Source organism: Prionailurus bengalensis, chromosome C1 (genome assembly GCF_016509475.1).
Source record: "Prionailurus bengalensis isolate Pbe53 chromosome C1, Fcat_Pben_1.1_paternal_pri, whole genome shotgun sequence".
In the NCBI taxonomy this organism is placed as follows: Eukaryota; Metazoa; Chordata; class Mammalia; order Carnivora; family Felidae; genus Prionailurus; species Prionailurus bengalensis.
The window spans coordinates 71,841,931-71,861,220 of record NC_057345.1 but is presented as its reverse complement, the minus strand read 5'-3'; the positions used below and the strand labels follow the sequence as shown (position 1 = coordinate 71,861,220).

General features: G+C 43.4%; 1 protein-coding gene across 4 annotated transcripts in view; it reads left to right on the top strand.

Annotated features, from left to right (window-relative positions):
• Window positions 1-19,290, top strand: part of MCOLN2 (mucolipin TRP cation channel 2) — a 56,948-nt gene that overhangs the window by 392 nt on the left and 37,266 nt on the right. Inside the window, exons 1-2 of one of the 4 annotated variants that reach the window (XM_043575458.1) lie at window positions 230-332; window positions 18,246-18,405. In XM_043575458.1, the coding sequence (XP_043431393.1) occupies window positions 18,253-18,405 (153 nt within the window). In that variant the 5' untranslated portion in view covers window positions 230-332; window positions 18,246-18,252. Of the gene's footprint in view, window positions 1-229; window positions 333-359; window positions 549-7,122; window positions 7,312-18,245; window positions 18,406-19,290 lie in introns of those variants that run through there. The other 3 variants (XM_043575459.1, XM_043575457.1, XM_043575456.1) reach the window with 3 other exon arrangements.

Genomic DNA, 19,290 nt, shown 5'->3' with positions numbered 1-19,290 from the left:
GGGTCTTCGAGCGTCCCTACTCCGCTGCTTCTCCCACCGCCCCCGCCTGGCTCCGCTAAGCTGCCTCCAGCCCCCCGGGGCTCGCAGAGGCCCGCGGGTTTACACGTGGAAAAAAAGTACCCCGGGGCCCAGCTCCCAGCTCGCGCTGCCCGGAGGGAAGCAACTCGGCGGAGGTGGTGACTCGGGGGCGGGGCGGGAACGCCTGGCCACGCGCCGCTGGGCTCCCGGCTCGCACTTCAGCCTTGTGGTCCCGCCGACGCGCGGCCGGAGCTGCGCCCCGCCGTCCCCACCCCCGGGCCCGGGTCTGCGGGTCCCGGGGGGCTGCAGGAAGGGTAAGAGAAGGGAGCCCGCCTAGCAGGGCTCCAACTTTAGGGAAGGCGTGCGTGCCTGGGAGGGCTGAGAGGCGTGTGCACTGAACGGGTTTTCCAGCTCGGAATCCCCAAAGCCGTGGAAAGTTTTGAAGGCGGACACGTGGCCCGGCAGCCTTATCGGTTTCCCCAGGTCGGGACGCGGGAGAGAGGATCAGGTGTTTTCAGGCTAACCGTCAGGTGAGGCGCCTGAGCGGTATCCTTCAGGATGTCGGATTCTGGAGGAACTCTCATCAAATGGATGGCTTTGCTGTTCTAGACTAGAGCTTTCTTGCTGCCTTGGGCGTGCTTATATTAGCTGCTTGCAGTTAGTTAAATAAGGCTGGGCTGTGCCTTCCGGAACAAACAGGCCTTTTCCTCAGGTGGGAGGGTTACAGTGTGGTTAACCCCAATTCCTCTACCTTTATGAAAAGGAGCACAGTTCAGCCGGATGGCGCTGCCGAGGGGCCCCGCCTCCGTGGTCAAAGCCGCCACCACCCAGCTGCCTGGCTGAGCCCGAGCCCTGGGGGTGAGTACCAGCAGGCCTTGGCTCCCCCTCTGCTCACAAAACAAATCCAGTGGTGGCCTTTACATTTTCTCGAAATAGTGGAGAGACTCTCCTGCGTTTCTTGCATGGCGTTCTCAGTATTACAAGCGGACTTATGCTAGCAAGGAAAGCCAGACTTTAAGAGAATTTACTTGATCTCTGGTGGCTGTCCAGATGACTTCAATTCCAAGCAAGCGTGGTGTGTGTGTGTGTGTGTGTGTGTGTGTGTGTGTATATGTGTATATGTGTGTGTGTATATATATATATACATACATATATGTTTTTTAAGACCTTTGAAAGGCTAGGTTTGAATTAGAGGACATAACTGTGGTACAACTTTGACGACTGGATACATGCAAATGTTACACCAAAATGACCATCTCTCTTAAATGTCGATTTTTAATGGGACAGATGGGCAGAAGTGATACATTTCTTCCACTGCCTTAGCTCTAAAAGCCCTGTCCTAAAAGGTGGGGAGCACACGGACTCCAGGTTTCCTTACTGTCTTCTGCGTGGACTGATACACAGGCTTGTGCTTATGGTGGGTGTGATGTATATAATCTGTGTTGTTGTTGTTTGTTTTAAGTCTTTAGTCCGGTATTTTTCTTAGCACGTTTCCTTCACAGCTTAACCATTTGTATCATATCCAGGGAGTATCTCCAGAGGCTCCCATTCTTACACTACAGGACACACACTTGGCCGTGCACACAAATAGCTTTCGAAGGGATTTACATTTGAAATCTGTATATCCTGGTTGTGCAGGACCAGTGGGAAACAGAGGCTTGTGTCATTGTAAACTGAGAATGGAAGAAGGGGTCATCGAGAGAGGGCATGGGAAAGGTGGTCTAGCTGTCAAGATATGAATTCGGATGTTTGATGTTCAAGGGACCGGCTGCATTGTTCTCTGCAGAGGTGGGACGTGGGCTTCACACTTTTGAGAGATGTTCACCACCTCTGTGATGTGCTAACCAAACAGCCCAAGCTAGGGGGAATCCAGTAGCTTCTTCCGTTTGAGTCAACAGTCTCAAGATTTTAGCTCATCTTCCTCTTCATACTTCACATTGCGTCAAATAAGCTCCCACTACCAGAAACTTGCCCTTCTCCTTTAGCAAACCTTCCTTAAACCAGGGCTGTGGCCTGGACGCTTTAAAAACAGACATTGAGGAGGGCACCCGTTGGGATGACCGCTGGGTGTTGTATGGAAACAGATTTGACAATAAATTGTATTTAATATTAAAAGAAAAAAAAACCAGATACATTTCCCACTCTTCTCCTGAGCGTTGCCATGCAGGGGTCAACATAATGGTGCCAATTTGATTTAATCTCCTACACTTAAAAATCGGTAAATCCTGCAGTGTTTTAGGAGGCCATGTTCTTTTCTCCCAAGGAAGAGCATATTCAAAGTGTTGTTTCTGGAGTGCCTGGGTGGCTCACTTGGTTGAGCATCCAACTTCGGCTCAGGTCATGATCTCACGGTTCGTGAGTTCAAGCCCTGTGTCAGGCTCTGGGCTGACAGCTCAGAACTTGGATCCTGCTTCGGATTCTGTGTCTCCCTCTCTCTCTGCCCCTCCCCCACTCATGCTCTGTTTCTCTCTCTCTCTCTCTCTCTCTCTCTCTCTCTCAAAAATAAACATTACAAAAATTTAAAAAGTGTTGTTTTTAACAACAGAGTAATAAGTATAAGAACTCATAATGAAGCAAGGAGGAAGAGTAATGGAGACAAATTTTGAACAGAATGGCAGAGAATAGAGAACTCAAAGTCAGCAGTGATCATATTCACAAGCTAATCTCTTCAGGCTCGGTCTCTTCACTGATGTGAAGTGAAACCCAGGATAAGACAGTTCTTAAAACTTAGTAGAAAAACAGGTGACTTCTTGTGGCTACAGTTTTCAAAGTAAAATTAGCAGCCAAAGAAAACCCTTTTGGCCATGAAAGATAAAAGTGGGATCTCTCTAGCCGAGGCTGGGCTGTTCTTAGCCACAGCCAGGAGTCTAGGTTCCACATGTGAGTTCTGAAGAATGAGATCACCCTTCAGTGAGCTCTTACATCATGATTATGGGCTTCATAGAGAAAAATTTTATTTCCAGACTTCATTCTTTTTTACTCAAACTGTAATATTCTTTTCAGGATCAAATGTTTAAAGCCAGGTTTTGGTTTGTTTACTTGTTTGCTTTGGCAATCATGGCGGGGTGTTGCGCGGGGGGGTGGGGGGGGTCCCATTTTCCTTAGATGACCTCTAGCTGAGCTTTCTACTGTGTTTGACCTTAGGCCCCTGCCTCTTTTTCCCTGGTGTGACAAGACAGCTTTGGAGGCGGGGGTGGGAGGTTGCCAATATTCCTGTCCCCTCAATAGGGGGATGGTTTCCTTCTCCTTTGAAGGTTGTCTTCTGTTATCTCTCCTTGAATACATCTGTCAGGCAATAATTGGTGACTAGTGAAGCCAAAGGTTCTGAAAAATTGTCCTTGCTATAATTCCAGAAGACCCATAATTTAAATGGTGGGCTTTAAAAAATTATATCACCTAGAGCAGCTAGAGGGAATTGTCACAGATAGGGTGAACCTAGAGATTCCCCAGCTGACACTGAGGTGGGCTTGTCTAAGAATAAGGTAAAGTGATTCAGTGGTTTGAGGAGAAAGTGGTTACTTATGGCTTTATGGCTTTTAATTTTCCCTTTCCTTTGGGAGAGTCATTAGCATGACCCCGTTAAATGGGGATTTTGTTGAAATGTTAGAGAAAGCCAAATGTGAAGGCTGCCGTGATTCCTCTCATCTTCTCCAGCTGTAAGTGCTTTTGGAAGCCTGTATTGCTGAGAAATGGAGTTTTGCTTCACTTATCTCTGACCTAGAGAGCTGATTGGTCAGGATTTTCAAAGGGGGCGTGACTTGTTCAGAACCAGCACTTTAAAAATGTGCAGCCCTACTTCTGCTTTCTTGCTGGCCAGAGGCAGCGAAGTGGTGATGAGAGGGGATTTTATAGGAACTGGGTGGCATGGCCGGTCGTCTTTAGGGAAATTCCTGAAAGTTGTAGCATGCACATTTTTTATGAGTGGCTCCAGTGGGAAATGAAAAGCCCTACAGTTTTTCTTCTCCAGTGCTTCTCAGGATTAGAATGACCATGTCATTTATGTCCTGAGAGCTATGCTTCCACGGTAACCAGAGTTTCTCTCTTTTTCCCCTCCTTCCTTTCCTCCCTCCTTTCTTTTTCTTTCTTCTTTCTTTCTCTCTCTCTCTCTCTCTTTCCTTTCTTTCCTCCTTGACTTCCTTTTATTGGAAGTCCCACAGCATCAGCTATCTGGATCTATTCCTCTGCCTCCCTCTCTCTCTCTCAGCACAAATCATGAGAAAATCAGTTCATTATAGGAATTGGAGTGGAAGAAAAAAAAAAACGGATGTATATTGTTGGGATTTTTCTGAAGCCTTCCATCTGCCAGGTTGCCCTGTGACATTCACTCCCTGGGCCAGCATGGTCATTGCTGTAAACACAGTGAAATTTAGTCTCTGCCTGACTTCCCCACTTTCTATCTCCCACACAAACATCAGGCAGAGAAATACTGGATTACCTGGCATGTATTATTAGATTCCTTTTTTACATAACTTGTTTTAACTCATGATAACTCAAGAATCCATATGTTAATCACCGAAAATCAAGAAAATATGGAGGACTTAAAGAAGAAATTTGAGATTATATGTGACACTACTGCAAAAGAGTGCCAAGATTTTTTTTTTCCTTTCTGGTTTATGCACTTCTGGACTTGAAAAATGGAGTCTCAATATATTTATTTCGTAACTTAGAAGAATTAACAATATGCATAGACATCTTTAGGTCAATACAATGTTGCCAGTAGGGTTACAGTGAACATTTTTGTAGTCATCTTTTTGACCGGCACTTGTTCTAAAAAACTCATACCCCCTTTGAAAACACATTTTGAAGTTCACTCCGTTTTCAGCATTTGTTGTGCAAATCCACAGAGGTTTGATTCCTAGATCACAGATACTCTTCTGGATACCGAGCCTGAGTGCCCTTCAAAAATGTACATTTCTATCAATACAGTCTTGTTCTCAGTTTTGGTAAATGAAACTTAAGATAGATTTTCACCAGTCTGGCTGTTAGTACATTTCCGTTGCTGTTCAATTTTCACTGTCCTGTTCAGATCCTTGGCCTGTTATTACACTAGGTTGTCTTTTTTTCTTCTCATAACTTGGAGCTGTCTACAGATAATAGGTCATAAACTTCTGGCTGTTTCAATAGATTGCAGACTTTTCCCCCGTTCTGTCTTTTAACGTTTCAAAATCTTAAATGTTTGTGTTAAGATCTGTCAGTCTTTTTCATTGGCTTCTGACATTGGCTTGTGTCATCCTTAGAAAAGTATGTCAAATCATATTTTAAAAAATTCTCTCTTAGGCTTCGACCGATTTTATTTTTTAAATGTGTCTAAGTTTTACTTTTGCACTTGGATTCCAGGAGGATTCTCATTTTCTCTCTCCCCTGTGGATTCCAAGTTTTCATGATAACAATTCACTGAAAAGTTGATTCTTTGGAAAGACTTCAGGAACATTAACTGAAACAAAATAGGGTTTCTCTCAGCAAACCAGGCAACTAAATTACCTAAAACACTCTCACGTGTCTTGGCCGAGCAAGCCTTTTCAGTATAATTTTAATTCAAAATTTCCTATCAGTGTTTTAGGTTCTATATCATTGTTGTTATATTGTTTTTATTATGTTTGTTGCTGTTGTCATTATTATTATTTCATCTTAACAGATACTGGCCAACACAACGTTCATATAGTCAAGGTTGTTGTCTCATTCATTGGCCCATTTCTTTTTCCTAAAAATTAGTCATCGAACACCTGTTATGTGTTAGGTGCTCTGCCGTATGCTGGGGGATGTAGCGATCACCAAGACCTGGCCTTCAAGAAGTTCTCTTGTAGAGAAGACCAATAAAGAATGTGATCTCAATCATAAAGGAAATTAAGTGCTGGGACAGGCAGTAGGGAAGGATGAGAAGGAGCCAGACGTACAGAGAGTTGGGGGCATCAGTAAGACAGGTGAAACAGCAGATGCAAATGGCCAGATCAGGGACTGTTTCAGAGACAGGAAAGAGGATGTGGGGGAGAGTGGGTATGGGAAGGAGGGGGCAGGAGACTTTTAGGCAATGATAGGAGGGTTGGATTTTAGTTTGAGAGCAGGGGGAAGCCACTATGGAGTTTTAAGCAGGGCAATGATATCTGACTTGTGCTTTTAACATTACCGCCCAGGGGTGCCTGGGTGGCTCAGTCAGCTGAGCGTGGAACTCTTGATTTCAGCTCAGGTCATGACCCCAGAGTCACAGGATGGAGCCCCACATCCGGCTCTGTGCTGAGCTTGGAGCCTGCTTGAGATTCTCTTTCTCCCTTTGCCCCTCCCCTGTTCTCATTCTCTTTCTCTAAAATACAAAAATTAAATAAAAATAAAACATAAAAATAAATTAAAAAAAACCATCACCTCTGGCTACCATGTGGAAAAGTGGGAGGCTGTTGTTGTTGTCAGAGAGATGACAGAACTTGGACCAGGAAGGCTGCAGTGGATAGAGAGAGGTGGGACCAACCCATGATATGCTTTGAAGGAAGACTTGATCAATTGGATGTGTGGATTGAGGAAAAGGACAAGTCAAATTATGGCTCTGGAGCAAAGTTCCTATACTTTACTACACATTAGAATTACCTGGAAAGCTTATCACAAATCTTGATACTTAGCTCATAACTGGGCCCCAATTAGATCCAAGTATCTAGGGGCTGGAAGCAAGGCGCTGAAACCTTTTAAAAGTCCCCAGATGGGGGCGCCTGGGCTTAGTCAGTTAAGCATTGGACTTTGGCTCAGGTCATGATCTCACGGTTCATGGGTTCGAGCCCCATATCAGGCTCTGTGCTGACAACTCGGAGCCTGGACCCTGCCTCGGATTCTGTCTCCCTCTCTTTTTCTGCCCCTCCCCTGTTCATGCTCTCTTTCTCTCAGTAATAAACAAACATTAAAAATTTTTAAATAAATAATTGCCCCCAAATGCTTCTAGTGTGCAGCCAAGGTGGAAAATCACTGATAGGGGGAGTGGTTACGGCTGAAGCATCTGGATAAATGTGTGTAATCACTGTGCTGAGCAGATGGGTGGAGAAGGGGGTGGGGGTTGGTGTGAGAAATCTATTAGACGTGTGGGTGGAGTTTCAAGGAAGAGGTTGGATAAGGGAGTCTGTTCAAAAGAGAGATTTGCTGGAGTTGCAGATGTGAAAGTCCACATCATGTGGGTAGTATTTAAAGCCACAGGACTGGGTCTCGAGAAAGGAGGACAGAGGATAGAAACGCCCTGGACTGTGTCCTGAGGCTCTCTGGCACCCGAAGTCCGATGGAAGAGGAGCCAGCAAAGGAGGCTGAGAGATGCCCAGTGAGGTAGGCAGAAGAACCAGGGGAGTGGGATGTCCTAGAGGCAGAGGGAAGAGGTTGCCCCGGGGTTGTACTGGTCAGCGGTATCAAAGGCGGCCCAGCCACTAAGCTGCAGCCTGAGAAGTGACCATTGGCACCTGCAGCCGGAGAGGGTTCACTGGGGTAGAACAAATGGAAACTAAGGGTTTGCTCTAAAGAGTCTGAAGACCCTGAGGAAAAGAAATGTTGGATTCATCCCATCAGATAGCTTTACTTGTTTTTTCCTTCTTATTTTATTTTATTTTATTTTATTTTTAACGTTTATTTATTTTTGAGACAGAGAGAGACAGAGCATGAATGGGGGAGGGTCAGAGAGAGGGAGACACAGAATCTGAAACAGGCTCCAGGCTCTGAGCGGTCAGCACAGAGCCCGACGCGGGGCTCGAACTCACGGACTGCGAGATCATGACCTGAGCCGAAGTCGGCCGCCCAACCGACTGAGCCACCCAGGCGCCCCACCTTCTCATTTTAATAACATGACCATTTAGAAGTCTCCCAAATTTATGGACTAGGATTCTGTTGTCGGCCAAATTATCACACATTTCTAAATAAGAGAAATTGTATTTGAAATACTAGTTTATTTGAACATGACATTTTTTTCCCCTTCATTCCTATCTTCCAGGCCGTTACTCCTTTTATTTAAAAATGCTTCATTTATTTGTTGTGGGGAGGGAGGGGCAGAGAGAGAGAGGGAGACAGGATCCCAAGCGGGCTCCTCACTGCCAGCACAGAGCCAGATGTGGGGCTTAACCCATGAACCATGAGATCATGACCTGAGCTGAAGTCAGATGCTCAACCGACTGAGCCACCCAGGCGATTACTCCTTAAGAAATATTTAATTCAGGGATCAAGAAGGAACACTGGACAGGGGGGTCAATAAATTGGATTCTTTTGGGGGCACGTTGCAACCTGAGGGCACCTTAATTGCCTCATTCATAAAATAAGGAGATGGGAACAGATCATCCGCAAGGTAGAGGATTTCAAACTGGGTGCACATTTGAATAACCTGGGGAGCTTTTTAAAAGCCCCAGTGCCTGGGCCGCACCCACGCCAATTAGGCCAGAATCTCTGTGGATGGAGGCTGGGCTTCAGTGTTCTTCAGGTGCCCCAGGTGACTCAGTGTGTAGCTGAGTTTGCAAACAGTGGCCCTAAGTTCTTCTCTAGCTCTAATATTGAAGTAGTCTATTCTTGGGTCTTAATACATTCCCAACCCTCAACAAACTCAGGAAAAAGGGAAGACTGGATACCAGGTAGGCAATTAGCAGTGTCTGTCAAAGGAGGTCTCAAAATTTACCTTCTAGGCTTCCTTTCACAGGATGGGACTGATGGATACTCTCCATAAAAATGAGGGAGCAAAGGAATTCCAGGAAATGTGGATTCCAATTTGGGAAGGAGGTGAGGGGAATTTCCAAGTTGATGGCCCTGAACAGGAATTAGGAAGCAACCAGTGTAGGTTGGAGCAGGAGGACGAGGCTCCAGGAACGATGAGAAGAAAGAACTGGGAGAAGAAAGAATTTGATGAGTTGCCCAACTTATTTGATTATCTTGAAGGGAGCTGGCAGAGTCAGCCAGAGTTTGGTGATGGAATCCCAGCTGGTCTGTTGAAAACTGAGCAAATGGAGAAAAGGGGCAATTAACTCCAAAAGCTTTTTCTTACAAGGAGGAATATAAAATCACAGTGTACTAGTGGCTCAACTGTGAAACACATATGCATATTCACTTCATAAATTTTGAGTATCCAAAAGTTTTATTAAAATTTTATTGAGATGATGAGCGGGGAGGGGACAGGTGTATGCTTGCTGGTGGGTGGGGGACAGATAATAAGAGCTAAAATCATCTTTTCCATGGGAGGATGTAGATTGATAATATCTAAAAGAGAAATAAATAGTGGGGCAGCATTATTTAGAAATATTAAAGTAAATAACTGAAAAGAAACAGAGAAAAGAATTTGCCTCTAAGGAGCAGAAATCGGGGGGGGGGTGTTACATAGTTCCTTTAAAATTATGTAGAACAGGGGTGCCTGGGTGGCTCAGTCGGTTAAGCGTCCGACTTCATATTATAGAATAAATGCAAAGGAAGCCATAAGTGGGATTTAGGCAATATTGACATGATACAGTTTATACTTTAAAAAGCCCACCCTGTGCATCAATCTGATATTGTATCTCTGGATGGGAGGTCGTATGAAGTATACGATGTCGTCTATGATATATTCCAGGCAAAACTGTTTAACTTGAGTCTATCAAACCTTTGCATCTAACAAACAACTTGGCATCATGATCTCACCTTTGGTGAGCTGGAGCCCCGCGTTGGGCTCTGTGCTGACAGCTCAGAGCCTGGAGCCTGCTTCAGATTCGGTCTCCCTCTTTCTCTGCCCTTCTCCTGCTCACACTCTCTCTTTCTCAAAAATAAATAAACATTAAAACAATAAAATAAAATTATGTAGATGATTAAGTTTGGCGGGGGAAAGATGACATTCGGGAGGTAGGTGGGACCAGACAATGCAGAGCTATATAGATGTAGGTTCCTGGTGGTACTTACTGTTCCCTGTGCTAAGGGTACAGGAGGCATAGATTTGGGAAGTGGTTCACCTGCTTCTGCGGTCCCATCCTGTGTGACTAGTAAGAGATCATTGTGAATTAGGAAAACCATCTTGTTCTAGTGCCACTGCATCAAAACAAGATACCTCAACAGGGATGTCTGTCAGGATCTTGGGGAACAAACACCAATTTCTCCCAAGCTAAGGAGTTTGTAATATCAGCAGTGGTAACACAAGAACATCCACATCTATGGTGGTGGTGTGGTTGGAGCTCTGAAACACTGGAGAAGTAGTCCCAAATATATTTTTTTAATGTTTATTTATTTTTGAGACAGAGGGAGACAGAGCGCGAGTGGGGGACGGGCAGAGAGAGAGGGAGACACAGAATCTGAAATAGGCTCCAGGCTCTGAGCTGTCAGCACGGAGCCAGACGCGGGGCTCGAACTCATGAACTGGGAGATCATGACTTGAGTCGAAGTCAGACGCTTAACCCATGGAGCCACCCAGGCACCCCCCCAAATATTTTTGACAATTTCCCCCATCAGTTAAAAGAACATCCCCCCTCTCTGAATGTACGTTTGTATATTGTTTGTAAAACCATATTCTATAAAACAGGTAAAAGGAACATTTTAAAGGGTGAGATAGGATATTAAATTGCTAAATGCAGTGCTTTACATCATTATGACTTCATAGTGTCATTACCTAATAACTTGGGGTATAACACATACATTTAACAATAGTAGCTTTGGCCGATATTTTGAATAGTTTTCTTGATAAATCTGTTTCTTTTTTCCAACTTCTTTTCAGATCATATTTGTTTTTGAAAAAAATTTTTTAATGTTTATTTATTTTTGAGAGAGCGTGCAAATGGGGGAAGGGGAGAGAGAGAGGGAGACACAGAATCCAAAGCAGACTCTCGGCTCTGGGCTGTCAGCACAGAGCCTGACGCGGGGCTCGTGAACCGTGAGATCCCTGAGATCATGACCTGAGCTGAAGTCGGACGCTTAACTGACTAAGCCACCTAGGCACCCCTTTCATCTTTTTTGAACTCATGGAAAACAAAGTTTATATTAGGAGAGTATTTGTGTCTTCATTTTCTTGATGCTAATGTAGGCCCTCATTGGTTCCAGTGAGTCTCATTTTTTTGTAAGAATCTTTATGTCTCTTGCCCACCTTGTGAGGGTTGACTAAACTGGATAATATACTCCAAAAATGCTTAAATGGGCTCACCTAAACCTTAAGTGGTAGGAATATGCTGAAAACCAGTGAGGCCACCAACACCAACCCCCTACTTTGGGATCTTGCTTTCTCCCCCCCCCCCCCCCCCCCCGCCAGGTTGCCTTGCATACCTACGTGAAACACAGGCATTCTGGCCAAGTGAGGGCAGCTTGGGTATGATACATAATAATCCATATGATAAAACTCATAAATTTAGCAGTGCCTGGGTGGTTCAGTCGGTTAAGCGTCCGACTTTGGCTCAGGTTATGATCTCACAGTTTGTGAGTTCGAGCCCCATATAGGGCTCTGTGCTGTCAGTACAGAGCCCGCTTTGGATCCTCTGATCCCCTTTCTCTCTCTCTGCCCCTCCCTGACTTGTTCTCTCTCTCTTTCTCTGTCTCAAAAATAAAATGTGTAAAATTGTAAATCTTCTCTCTTTGCTAGGTTAATACAGTTAGTATTAAAATGTGTAAAATTGTAAATCTTAACTTCTCTCTTTGCTAGGTTAATACAGTTGGTAGCCCTAACCCTTTCTTCTCACATACCAGTGAATAGTCCCTTGTGTGCACGCACCCCTCTTTGGAGGCCACTGTAATAGAAAACAATCTTTCATACCTCTTTTTGAGTAGGGTAAGGGTCATGCAAACTGAAAAACTAGCGGCCTGGGCTGGTTAGCTTATTTGGTGAGCCGATCGTGGTAATGGGAACAAGGTACCATCACTGAACTTTGTGTGTGTATTTTTCTGAGGCAAAGGCCAAGAGCCTTCACAGGTTCTCACACGGGGTTATGACCCCAGCGAGGTTAAGAATTGCTGGTACCTTGTTTTCTTTTGCTTTCTGAAAAAACTTCAAGCTTCCATAGACTTTCTTAGTCATTGATTTGTTAAAGCTGGAATTGCCCTCGGACACATGATAGCCTTAAAATTAGGGGACATCACACAGTCTTGAGCATCTGAGGGAAGAGTAGGTTTTCTTAATAACAGACGGGAGCTTTGATGTGCTTCTTCTCTGACTTCTCACCCGTAGCACTAAGACTCAGGCTTCTTTCTCTCCTAAGTCCTCTTTAGTTTTCCATTCTAGCCCATCGTGTGGGTGAATTTCCATTCTATTCTAGATTTTGTCTTTATGCTCACCAATATGGTGCTTTTTTCCTCTGCTATTTTGGTCTCTAACAGTGCCACTTATTAAGCTTAAATAATCCAGATCGTGCATTTCCTATAGTTTAGTGAAACATAAATAATTCATGAATCATGATTACTCTTATTTATCTCATGCAATTTCACTTTCACAAACCCACAGTTGGTGGGTCAGAGTGCGATCTTCACTGATTTCTCTTCCTTGACTGATTTCATGGTGCAATTTCTCGTCCCCTGAATTGCGTTATGAGTTATGAGTCCCGTTCTCTGTTCTTTTCTCAACCTGTTGCTGATTTTCATCATTTGTGATGGAGCTTGCAGTGTTTTTCCTGCTGACTTAACTCTTGCTTGGACAGTTGTGATCGCGGCTTCAGGCTTCCGGTACCAAGCACCCAGCCTGAGCACAGGAGGGTGTTGGATGATTAAGTGGCAAATGCAGGGATGTTTTGGTCTTGTGATATCGTCTTGCCTCTTTTGTGTTTTTAGTTTAACTTCTTTTTCACTTTGCATTGGTTGTTTGTTTGACACCCTTATATTTCTGTTATAGGATGTCCACTTGTATCTGAGTGTGTATTTAATACCCTTCACCGAACAGGGAACTAGGGCAGATCTACAAATTGGGAAGAGGGGTGCAAGAAAAAGCTCTCAGAAAAGTAAAGTTTAGAAAGCTTGTACGTTTACATTATTCTTGAGATTCTAGAATTTCTAAGCCAAAATATCATCACCTTTTCTTCCAAACTTCAGATGCTGTTTCTAAACCTAAGTTGGACTTATTTTTTTTTTAAGTTTATTTATTTATTTTGAGAGAGAAAGAGAGAAACAGACCATGCGAGCTGGGGAGGGACAGAGAGAGAGAGAGAGAGAGAGAGAGAGAGAGAGAGAATCCCAAGCAGGCTCCATGCCACCAGCACAGAACTGGATCCGGGGCTTGATCTCACGAACTGTGAGACCACGACCTGAGCCAAAATCAAGAGTCAGACATTCAACTGACTAAGCCACCCAGGAGCCCCAAGTTGGACTTACTAAAAACAGCCATCTCATCCTGTAACTTTATTATGCACATTAATTTTTTTTTCTGTATTTCTATCATTCTATCCTCTGTTGATTACATTTGGCTACTACTACTCTTTATTTTACCAGATGGCTCTGTATGCCTGAGGGGGAAGTTCTTCATGCTAGCGTTTTCATTTTTCTTTTTACCCTTCACATCGCTAGAAGTCTTACAACTGCTCCGTAAGCAAAAAACTTCTGGATGGGTGGAGTAATATCAATAATTTAACACAATAAGTGATTCTGATGTTTGTTATCTCTTTTTTTTTTTTTTTTTTTTTTTGCCTGTGACTTATTTTCTTAATAAGGTTTCTTAGGATAATGTTAAAGTCAGTTACCATTTTTTGAACATTTAATGGCCAGGTAGTCAAAGAAACCAGCAGCTGAAAGATTTGTTTGAAGCCACTTGAAGCAATTGGGGCACTGTGTTCTCTCTGTTCCCGGGGTGCTCAATGGAGATTTCACTTACAGCAGGGAACACATTTTATGGTACTTTTATGTGTTCATCTCTTTCCCTTCCATGGAACTGAGCTCTTGGAAGGCAGGAAAATGTCTCTGGCAGAGCTGGGCCCACAAGGTGTTCAGCGAGTATTTGACCTAATGCCCTGTGTTTCACGCCACTGTTTTCAAGAAGACCACGTCTTCTTTCATCAGCGTGGTGTTTTTCACACTAGAGGCCAGGGGTGTATGTGGGAGAGGAGTTTCCATGCCTTCTTCTGAGGGTTTATCACAACTTTTCAGATGCCCCTTTTCGTTTAATTAAATGAAAAACAAATTACTGTGAATCATCAGGATGAATACGTTAGCAATATGGTTCTGCTAAAGCAATGGTGGTTAACTCTAAATTCAGCACTGCTCAGACAGGCCCACGAAAACTTCTTCTGGTGTGTTCCAGGGGTCTGAAGGTTCGTGGTGGAGGATGAGCTGTCAGGATACCACCTTCTTCTTGGAAATGCCTCCCTTGGTGCTCTTTGTCAGGCATCCCTGTGGCACTTACCCCTCTGTGTTATGATGGATTTCCCTCTGGCTCTGTGTCCCCCTCTTCCAGAGTTAGCCCATTTCCACAGTGCTTTCACACTATGGCGCAACACTCACTGAGCTATGGGATAACCTGGGAATACGCGTTCGTAAGTCTTTCTCTCTTACTGGACACTGAACGTCAGCAGTTCGGGGACCCTCTCCAGCTTTGAGTCCCGAGTACCCAGCTCTCCCAGCACAGTGCATGGTAAGGTGGTCAGATCGAATCCCGAGGTAACTAGAATGGATGCAGGCAAACACATTTTAAAGGTCTCCTCATTCTTTTGAGATGAGACTCATGTGGTCATTGATTCTTCATTTCTGAAAGTATTTTTTGTTTTCCCCAAGTTGGTCTTAGAGGTATTTGTACCTATTCTTGTCTTTCAACATGCTGAGCATGAGTCTTCTAACCCGTGTCTGATTCTGATATACTTGGTTTCTGTTTCAGCTCCCTGTTTCTTTTTCTTTCTTTCTTTCTTTTTTAAACATTTTTATTTATTTTTGAGACACAGAGTCAGAATGAGCACGAGCAGGGGAGAGGGAGAGGGAGACGCAGAATCCGAAGCAGGCTCCAGGCTCTGAGCTGTCAGTGCAGAGCCTGACGTGGAGCTCAGACTCATGGACCCTGAGATCATGACCTGAGCCAAAGTCGGATGCCCAAATGACTGAGCCACCCAGGCGCCCCTCTGCTCCCTGTTTCTAAGTAGGCTGTTCCATATTGCTTGGTTTCCTCATGTGCTTGGTTATGTCTTATTCCCAGCTGATGGATGTGTTTTCCAAGTTATTTGTTAGAGTGCCCAAGTCCTAGGATGAACCTCCGGAGAAGTCTGTGTGAGTTTGCTGGGAGACGGAGGGCAGTTTCAGTCTGAAACCAAGCAAGGTTGGATTGATGTTCCCTGGCTCATCCAGGTGTGAGGCGCAAAGGGCTGTGTTGTGGACATCATTTCTCAGGATGGGCCCGTTTCTTAAATTTCCTTTTATTTGAAACTACTTTGGCCTTTTCTGTAGTGCTCTAAGCTTGGGGACAGGCAGTTTTAATGCTAGTTATTTTTCTGATAAGGTGGTAGCACTTTGGGACCCCTGTCTACATCTGAGGAGGATCTCCTAGCAGGTCTTGGATGGATTTTGGGCCTTGAATCCTGGCTCTTCACTCCTCTTTCCCAGGGCTGCAGACTGAAGCCTCAGTACATGTGCCCGCACTTCTCCAGGTTCTCCCCAAGACTAGACCAGGCGTTCCTTGCTCTTAAAAATTTTTAAGTGGGGGCGCCTGGGTGGCGCAGTCGGTTAAGCGTCCGACTTCAGCCAGGTCACGATCTCGCGGTCCGTGAGTTCGAGCCCCGCGTCGGGCTCTGGGCTGATAGCTCAGAGCCTGGAGCCTGTTTCCAATTCTGTGTCTCCCTCTCTCTCTGCCCCTCCCCCGTTCATGCTCTGTCTCTCTCTGTCCCAAAAATAAATAAACGTTGAAAAAAAAAAATTTTTTTTAAGTGTTCTGAGAACCATTTTTACAAGTTTACAGGTTTAGAAACTTTATTACAAGTTTTTTTTTAATTTAAATATATTTGACATATATCATTGTACAAATTTCAGGTGTTCAGCATGTTGATTTGTTGCATGTATATATTGTAATATAATGGCCACCATAGCAATAGTTAGCTCCTCTGTCCCTCAGAGAATTATCATTTCTTTAAAAAAAAATTTTTTTTTTACATTTATTTATATTTAAGGGACAGAGAGAGACAGAGCACAAGTGCGGGAGGGGCAGAGAGAGGAGGAGACACAGAATCCGAAGCAGGCTCCAGGCTCTGAGCTGTCAGCACAGAGCCCCACGCAGGGCTCAAACTCACAAACTGCGAGATCATGACCTGAGCCGAAGTCGGACGGTTAACTGACTGAGCCACCCAGGCGCCTCTGTCATTTCTTTTTTGTGGTGGGAATAATTTGAAGATCTAGTCTGTTAGCAAGTTTGATGTTTATAATACAGCATTACTGTTTATATTCACTATATCATGCGTTAGATCTCTAGGACTTATTGTTCTACTTCTAATTCTTCAGTCTTTTACAGGTACTTCCTCTAACTTCCCGCACTCCCCGAAAGAAATATGCATTTTATCCAGCATCGGACTTCTCTCTCTTCTTTCTTTTTCTTTCCCTTTCTTTCTAACGTCCCTCTTCCTCCCCTTCCTTTCTTTTTCCTTTCCCCTTTCTTACATTCTTCCTCCTTCTTTTCCTTCCTTCCTTCCTTCCTTCCTTCCTTCCTTCCTTCCTTCCTTCCTTCCTTTTTTTCCCTTCCTTCTGCCCAGCAGGTGAATTATGAATAACCTAGCCTACTATTTCTGGAAATAGAAGGTCTAAAAATCAATTTAAAAATAGAAAATTATTAACTGAGTATAAGCCTTAAATGGTCTTAATATAAGCCTTAAAATAGTCTTTCCTTTTTAGTCTTCTTTAAAACTTGTTAATTGGGGTAGATAATGTAGATCTGAAGTCAGTATAAAAATAGGTCATTCAGATATTTCAGGTGAAAAGATGCCCGCAAATGACCCCCAATTATAGAAACTTCCCTAGAGATGAGTACCTTGAGTGATTGGCTGAACTTAGTAAAATTTATTCATTAAATTTACCATCAAGACACTTCCTGTTGTGAGAAACAGAAGTCTAACTTAAACTAGCTTAAGCCCCAAAGAGTATTTATTAGCTCAAATTGAAAGTCTTGAGATGAATGGCTTCAGGTACAGCTGGATCAAGGAACTCAAGTATTGCCATTAGGCTTAGTGTCTATCTTTTGTCTGTTCTGTGTTAGCTTCACTCTCTGACTTGCTCTCTTAGGATGGCAAGGTGGCTTTCACAGACTCCAGACTCACAGCCTTTGCTTTAAGTCTATGATCTGCAAACTTTGTTGATTATGTATCCAATGGTAAAAGTTAAGCACATGTTCTCCATGTGTTTATGTTTATTTATAAATTATATGCCCTTATATACCACTGTTATTCCATGTTGTATTAATTATTAGTAGAGTTCAGTTTTTTTTAAAGGTAAAGAATAAAATAGGGGCACCTGGCTGGCTCAATAGAGCATATGACTCTTGATCTCAGGGTAGTGAGTTTGAGCTGCATGTTGGGTGTAGAGTTTATGTAAAATAAAAGATTAAAGTATAAAACGCATTTAAAAAAGGAAAGAATAAAATAGAAGTACTAATACTTTCTATACTTTCTAGTGGATTGTTTTGCACGCCCTAATTCGACAACGACTTAGTGGAAGGATGGCATTTCTCCCATCAGATATAATCACAGTCTTGTGACCATAACTCATTGGTTCTTTTTGGCCTAGCTTGAGTCACATGCCCATTTCTGAGTCCACTGTCCTCAAAATAGTAAAAGAAAACTTTACTAATGTAAGGTGACACAAATAATTGACTAGGCATAAACAGATACTATTTTAACTTTTTAAAGGTATCTACATTTTGAATCTTATACTCACTGCTATATAATCAAAAGAAGGGGCATAATCATTGAGTACAGCATTATAGGACAAAGATTCTCTATTTTCATGGCAATATAATTCCATTAGTCTTTGCTAAATTTCTGTGGTTTCATACCTGGAGTATCATGAAACTATATCCCATCTAGTTTTTGTTAGTGTTCCAGTGACAGGTGAATGCTATATGTTGAGAGGTAGGAACTGATGAGTCTTGCAAATAAAATCCTGTTCTTACAAATTTTTTGAGAATGGCTATTTTGAACAAGATGAAAAACTATGTGGAAAGGCAGGTGAGAGAGGGTCCTGAATAATTTTCAGATTTCTGAATGAAGAGAAAAGGAGGTTACTGTTTGGAGAGAGAATTTTGCTTGTAAGAATGGGTAAAGAACACGAAAGGAAAGCATTATTCAGAAACTGTCTGATGAACAAGATGTTCTGCTAATTTAAAAATTGGTCTTGTGTGGCAGAAATGCAATGGCTCATCTTGATTCTGAGGTGAAAGAGGAATGTCTGCGGGAAGACCTGAAGTTTTATTTCATGAACCCTTGTGAAAAATACCGAGCCCGACACCAGATCCCATGGAAGCTGGGACTGCAGATTTTGAAGATAGCCATGGTCACCACGCAGGTAATTCACATTATCAGTTTGTTCGGGGATTTTTTTTTTTTCCCCTTACCACAAGGTGAAACAGTTTTCAGGTGTTCCGCCCTTAACTTTTGTTCTGAAAAGTCCACACTCAAGTTCATAAAACTGTAAAATTATGTTGACTCTGGAGGGCAGAGGGTAGGTTGAAGTTCAGTTTTGATGAGGACCTTGTTTTAGTAAGGGATTATGAGGTAAATACAGATAAATCATAGATCTGTATAGAATAGTAGACCTGTATGTCTGTGGGGGTGGGGGTGGAGTTCTGTATCCGAGTGAAGCACGTAGACTGGCAAAATCTGCTCAATCCCAGGTGATGGTATCCTTCGAATCTCTCATCTTCATTCAAATACACTTTTGAAATCCGCATTTTTGACTGTTCTGTGTTGGGATTTATCAGAACGCTGTCTCCCTTCCATCAGTAGCTAAGTGCTTTAAGTAAACGCTTACCCACCTCCACCCCATCTAGCAGGAGCACACAAAGGCTACACCCTGGGATCTTCTGTTGAGTTTCATATTTTTTTAAGTTATTTATTTTTGAGAAAGAGAGAGAGAAGCCCAAGCAGGCTCTGGACTGTCAGCACAGAGCCTGATGCAGGGCTCAAATTCACGAACCGTGAGATCATGACCTGAGCTGAAATCGAGAGGCAGACGCTTAACCAACTGAGCCACCCAGGTGCCCTTATATCCTTGAGACTTAATCACCAGCATCACTACAGCCATCAAAGTTGTCATCTAGTTTTTGAGGGAACCAGTTTTTTTTTTTTTTGGGGGGGGGGGCGGCCTCTCTAGGTAACTACATTTAAAATGCATACCCTTTTAGAAACTCTACTGATTTCGGGTATTTGGTTCCATTGACAATAATCATTC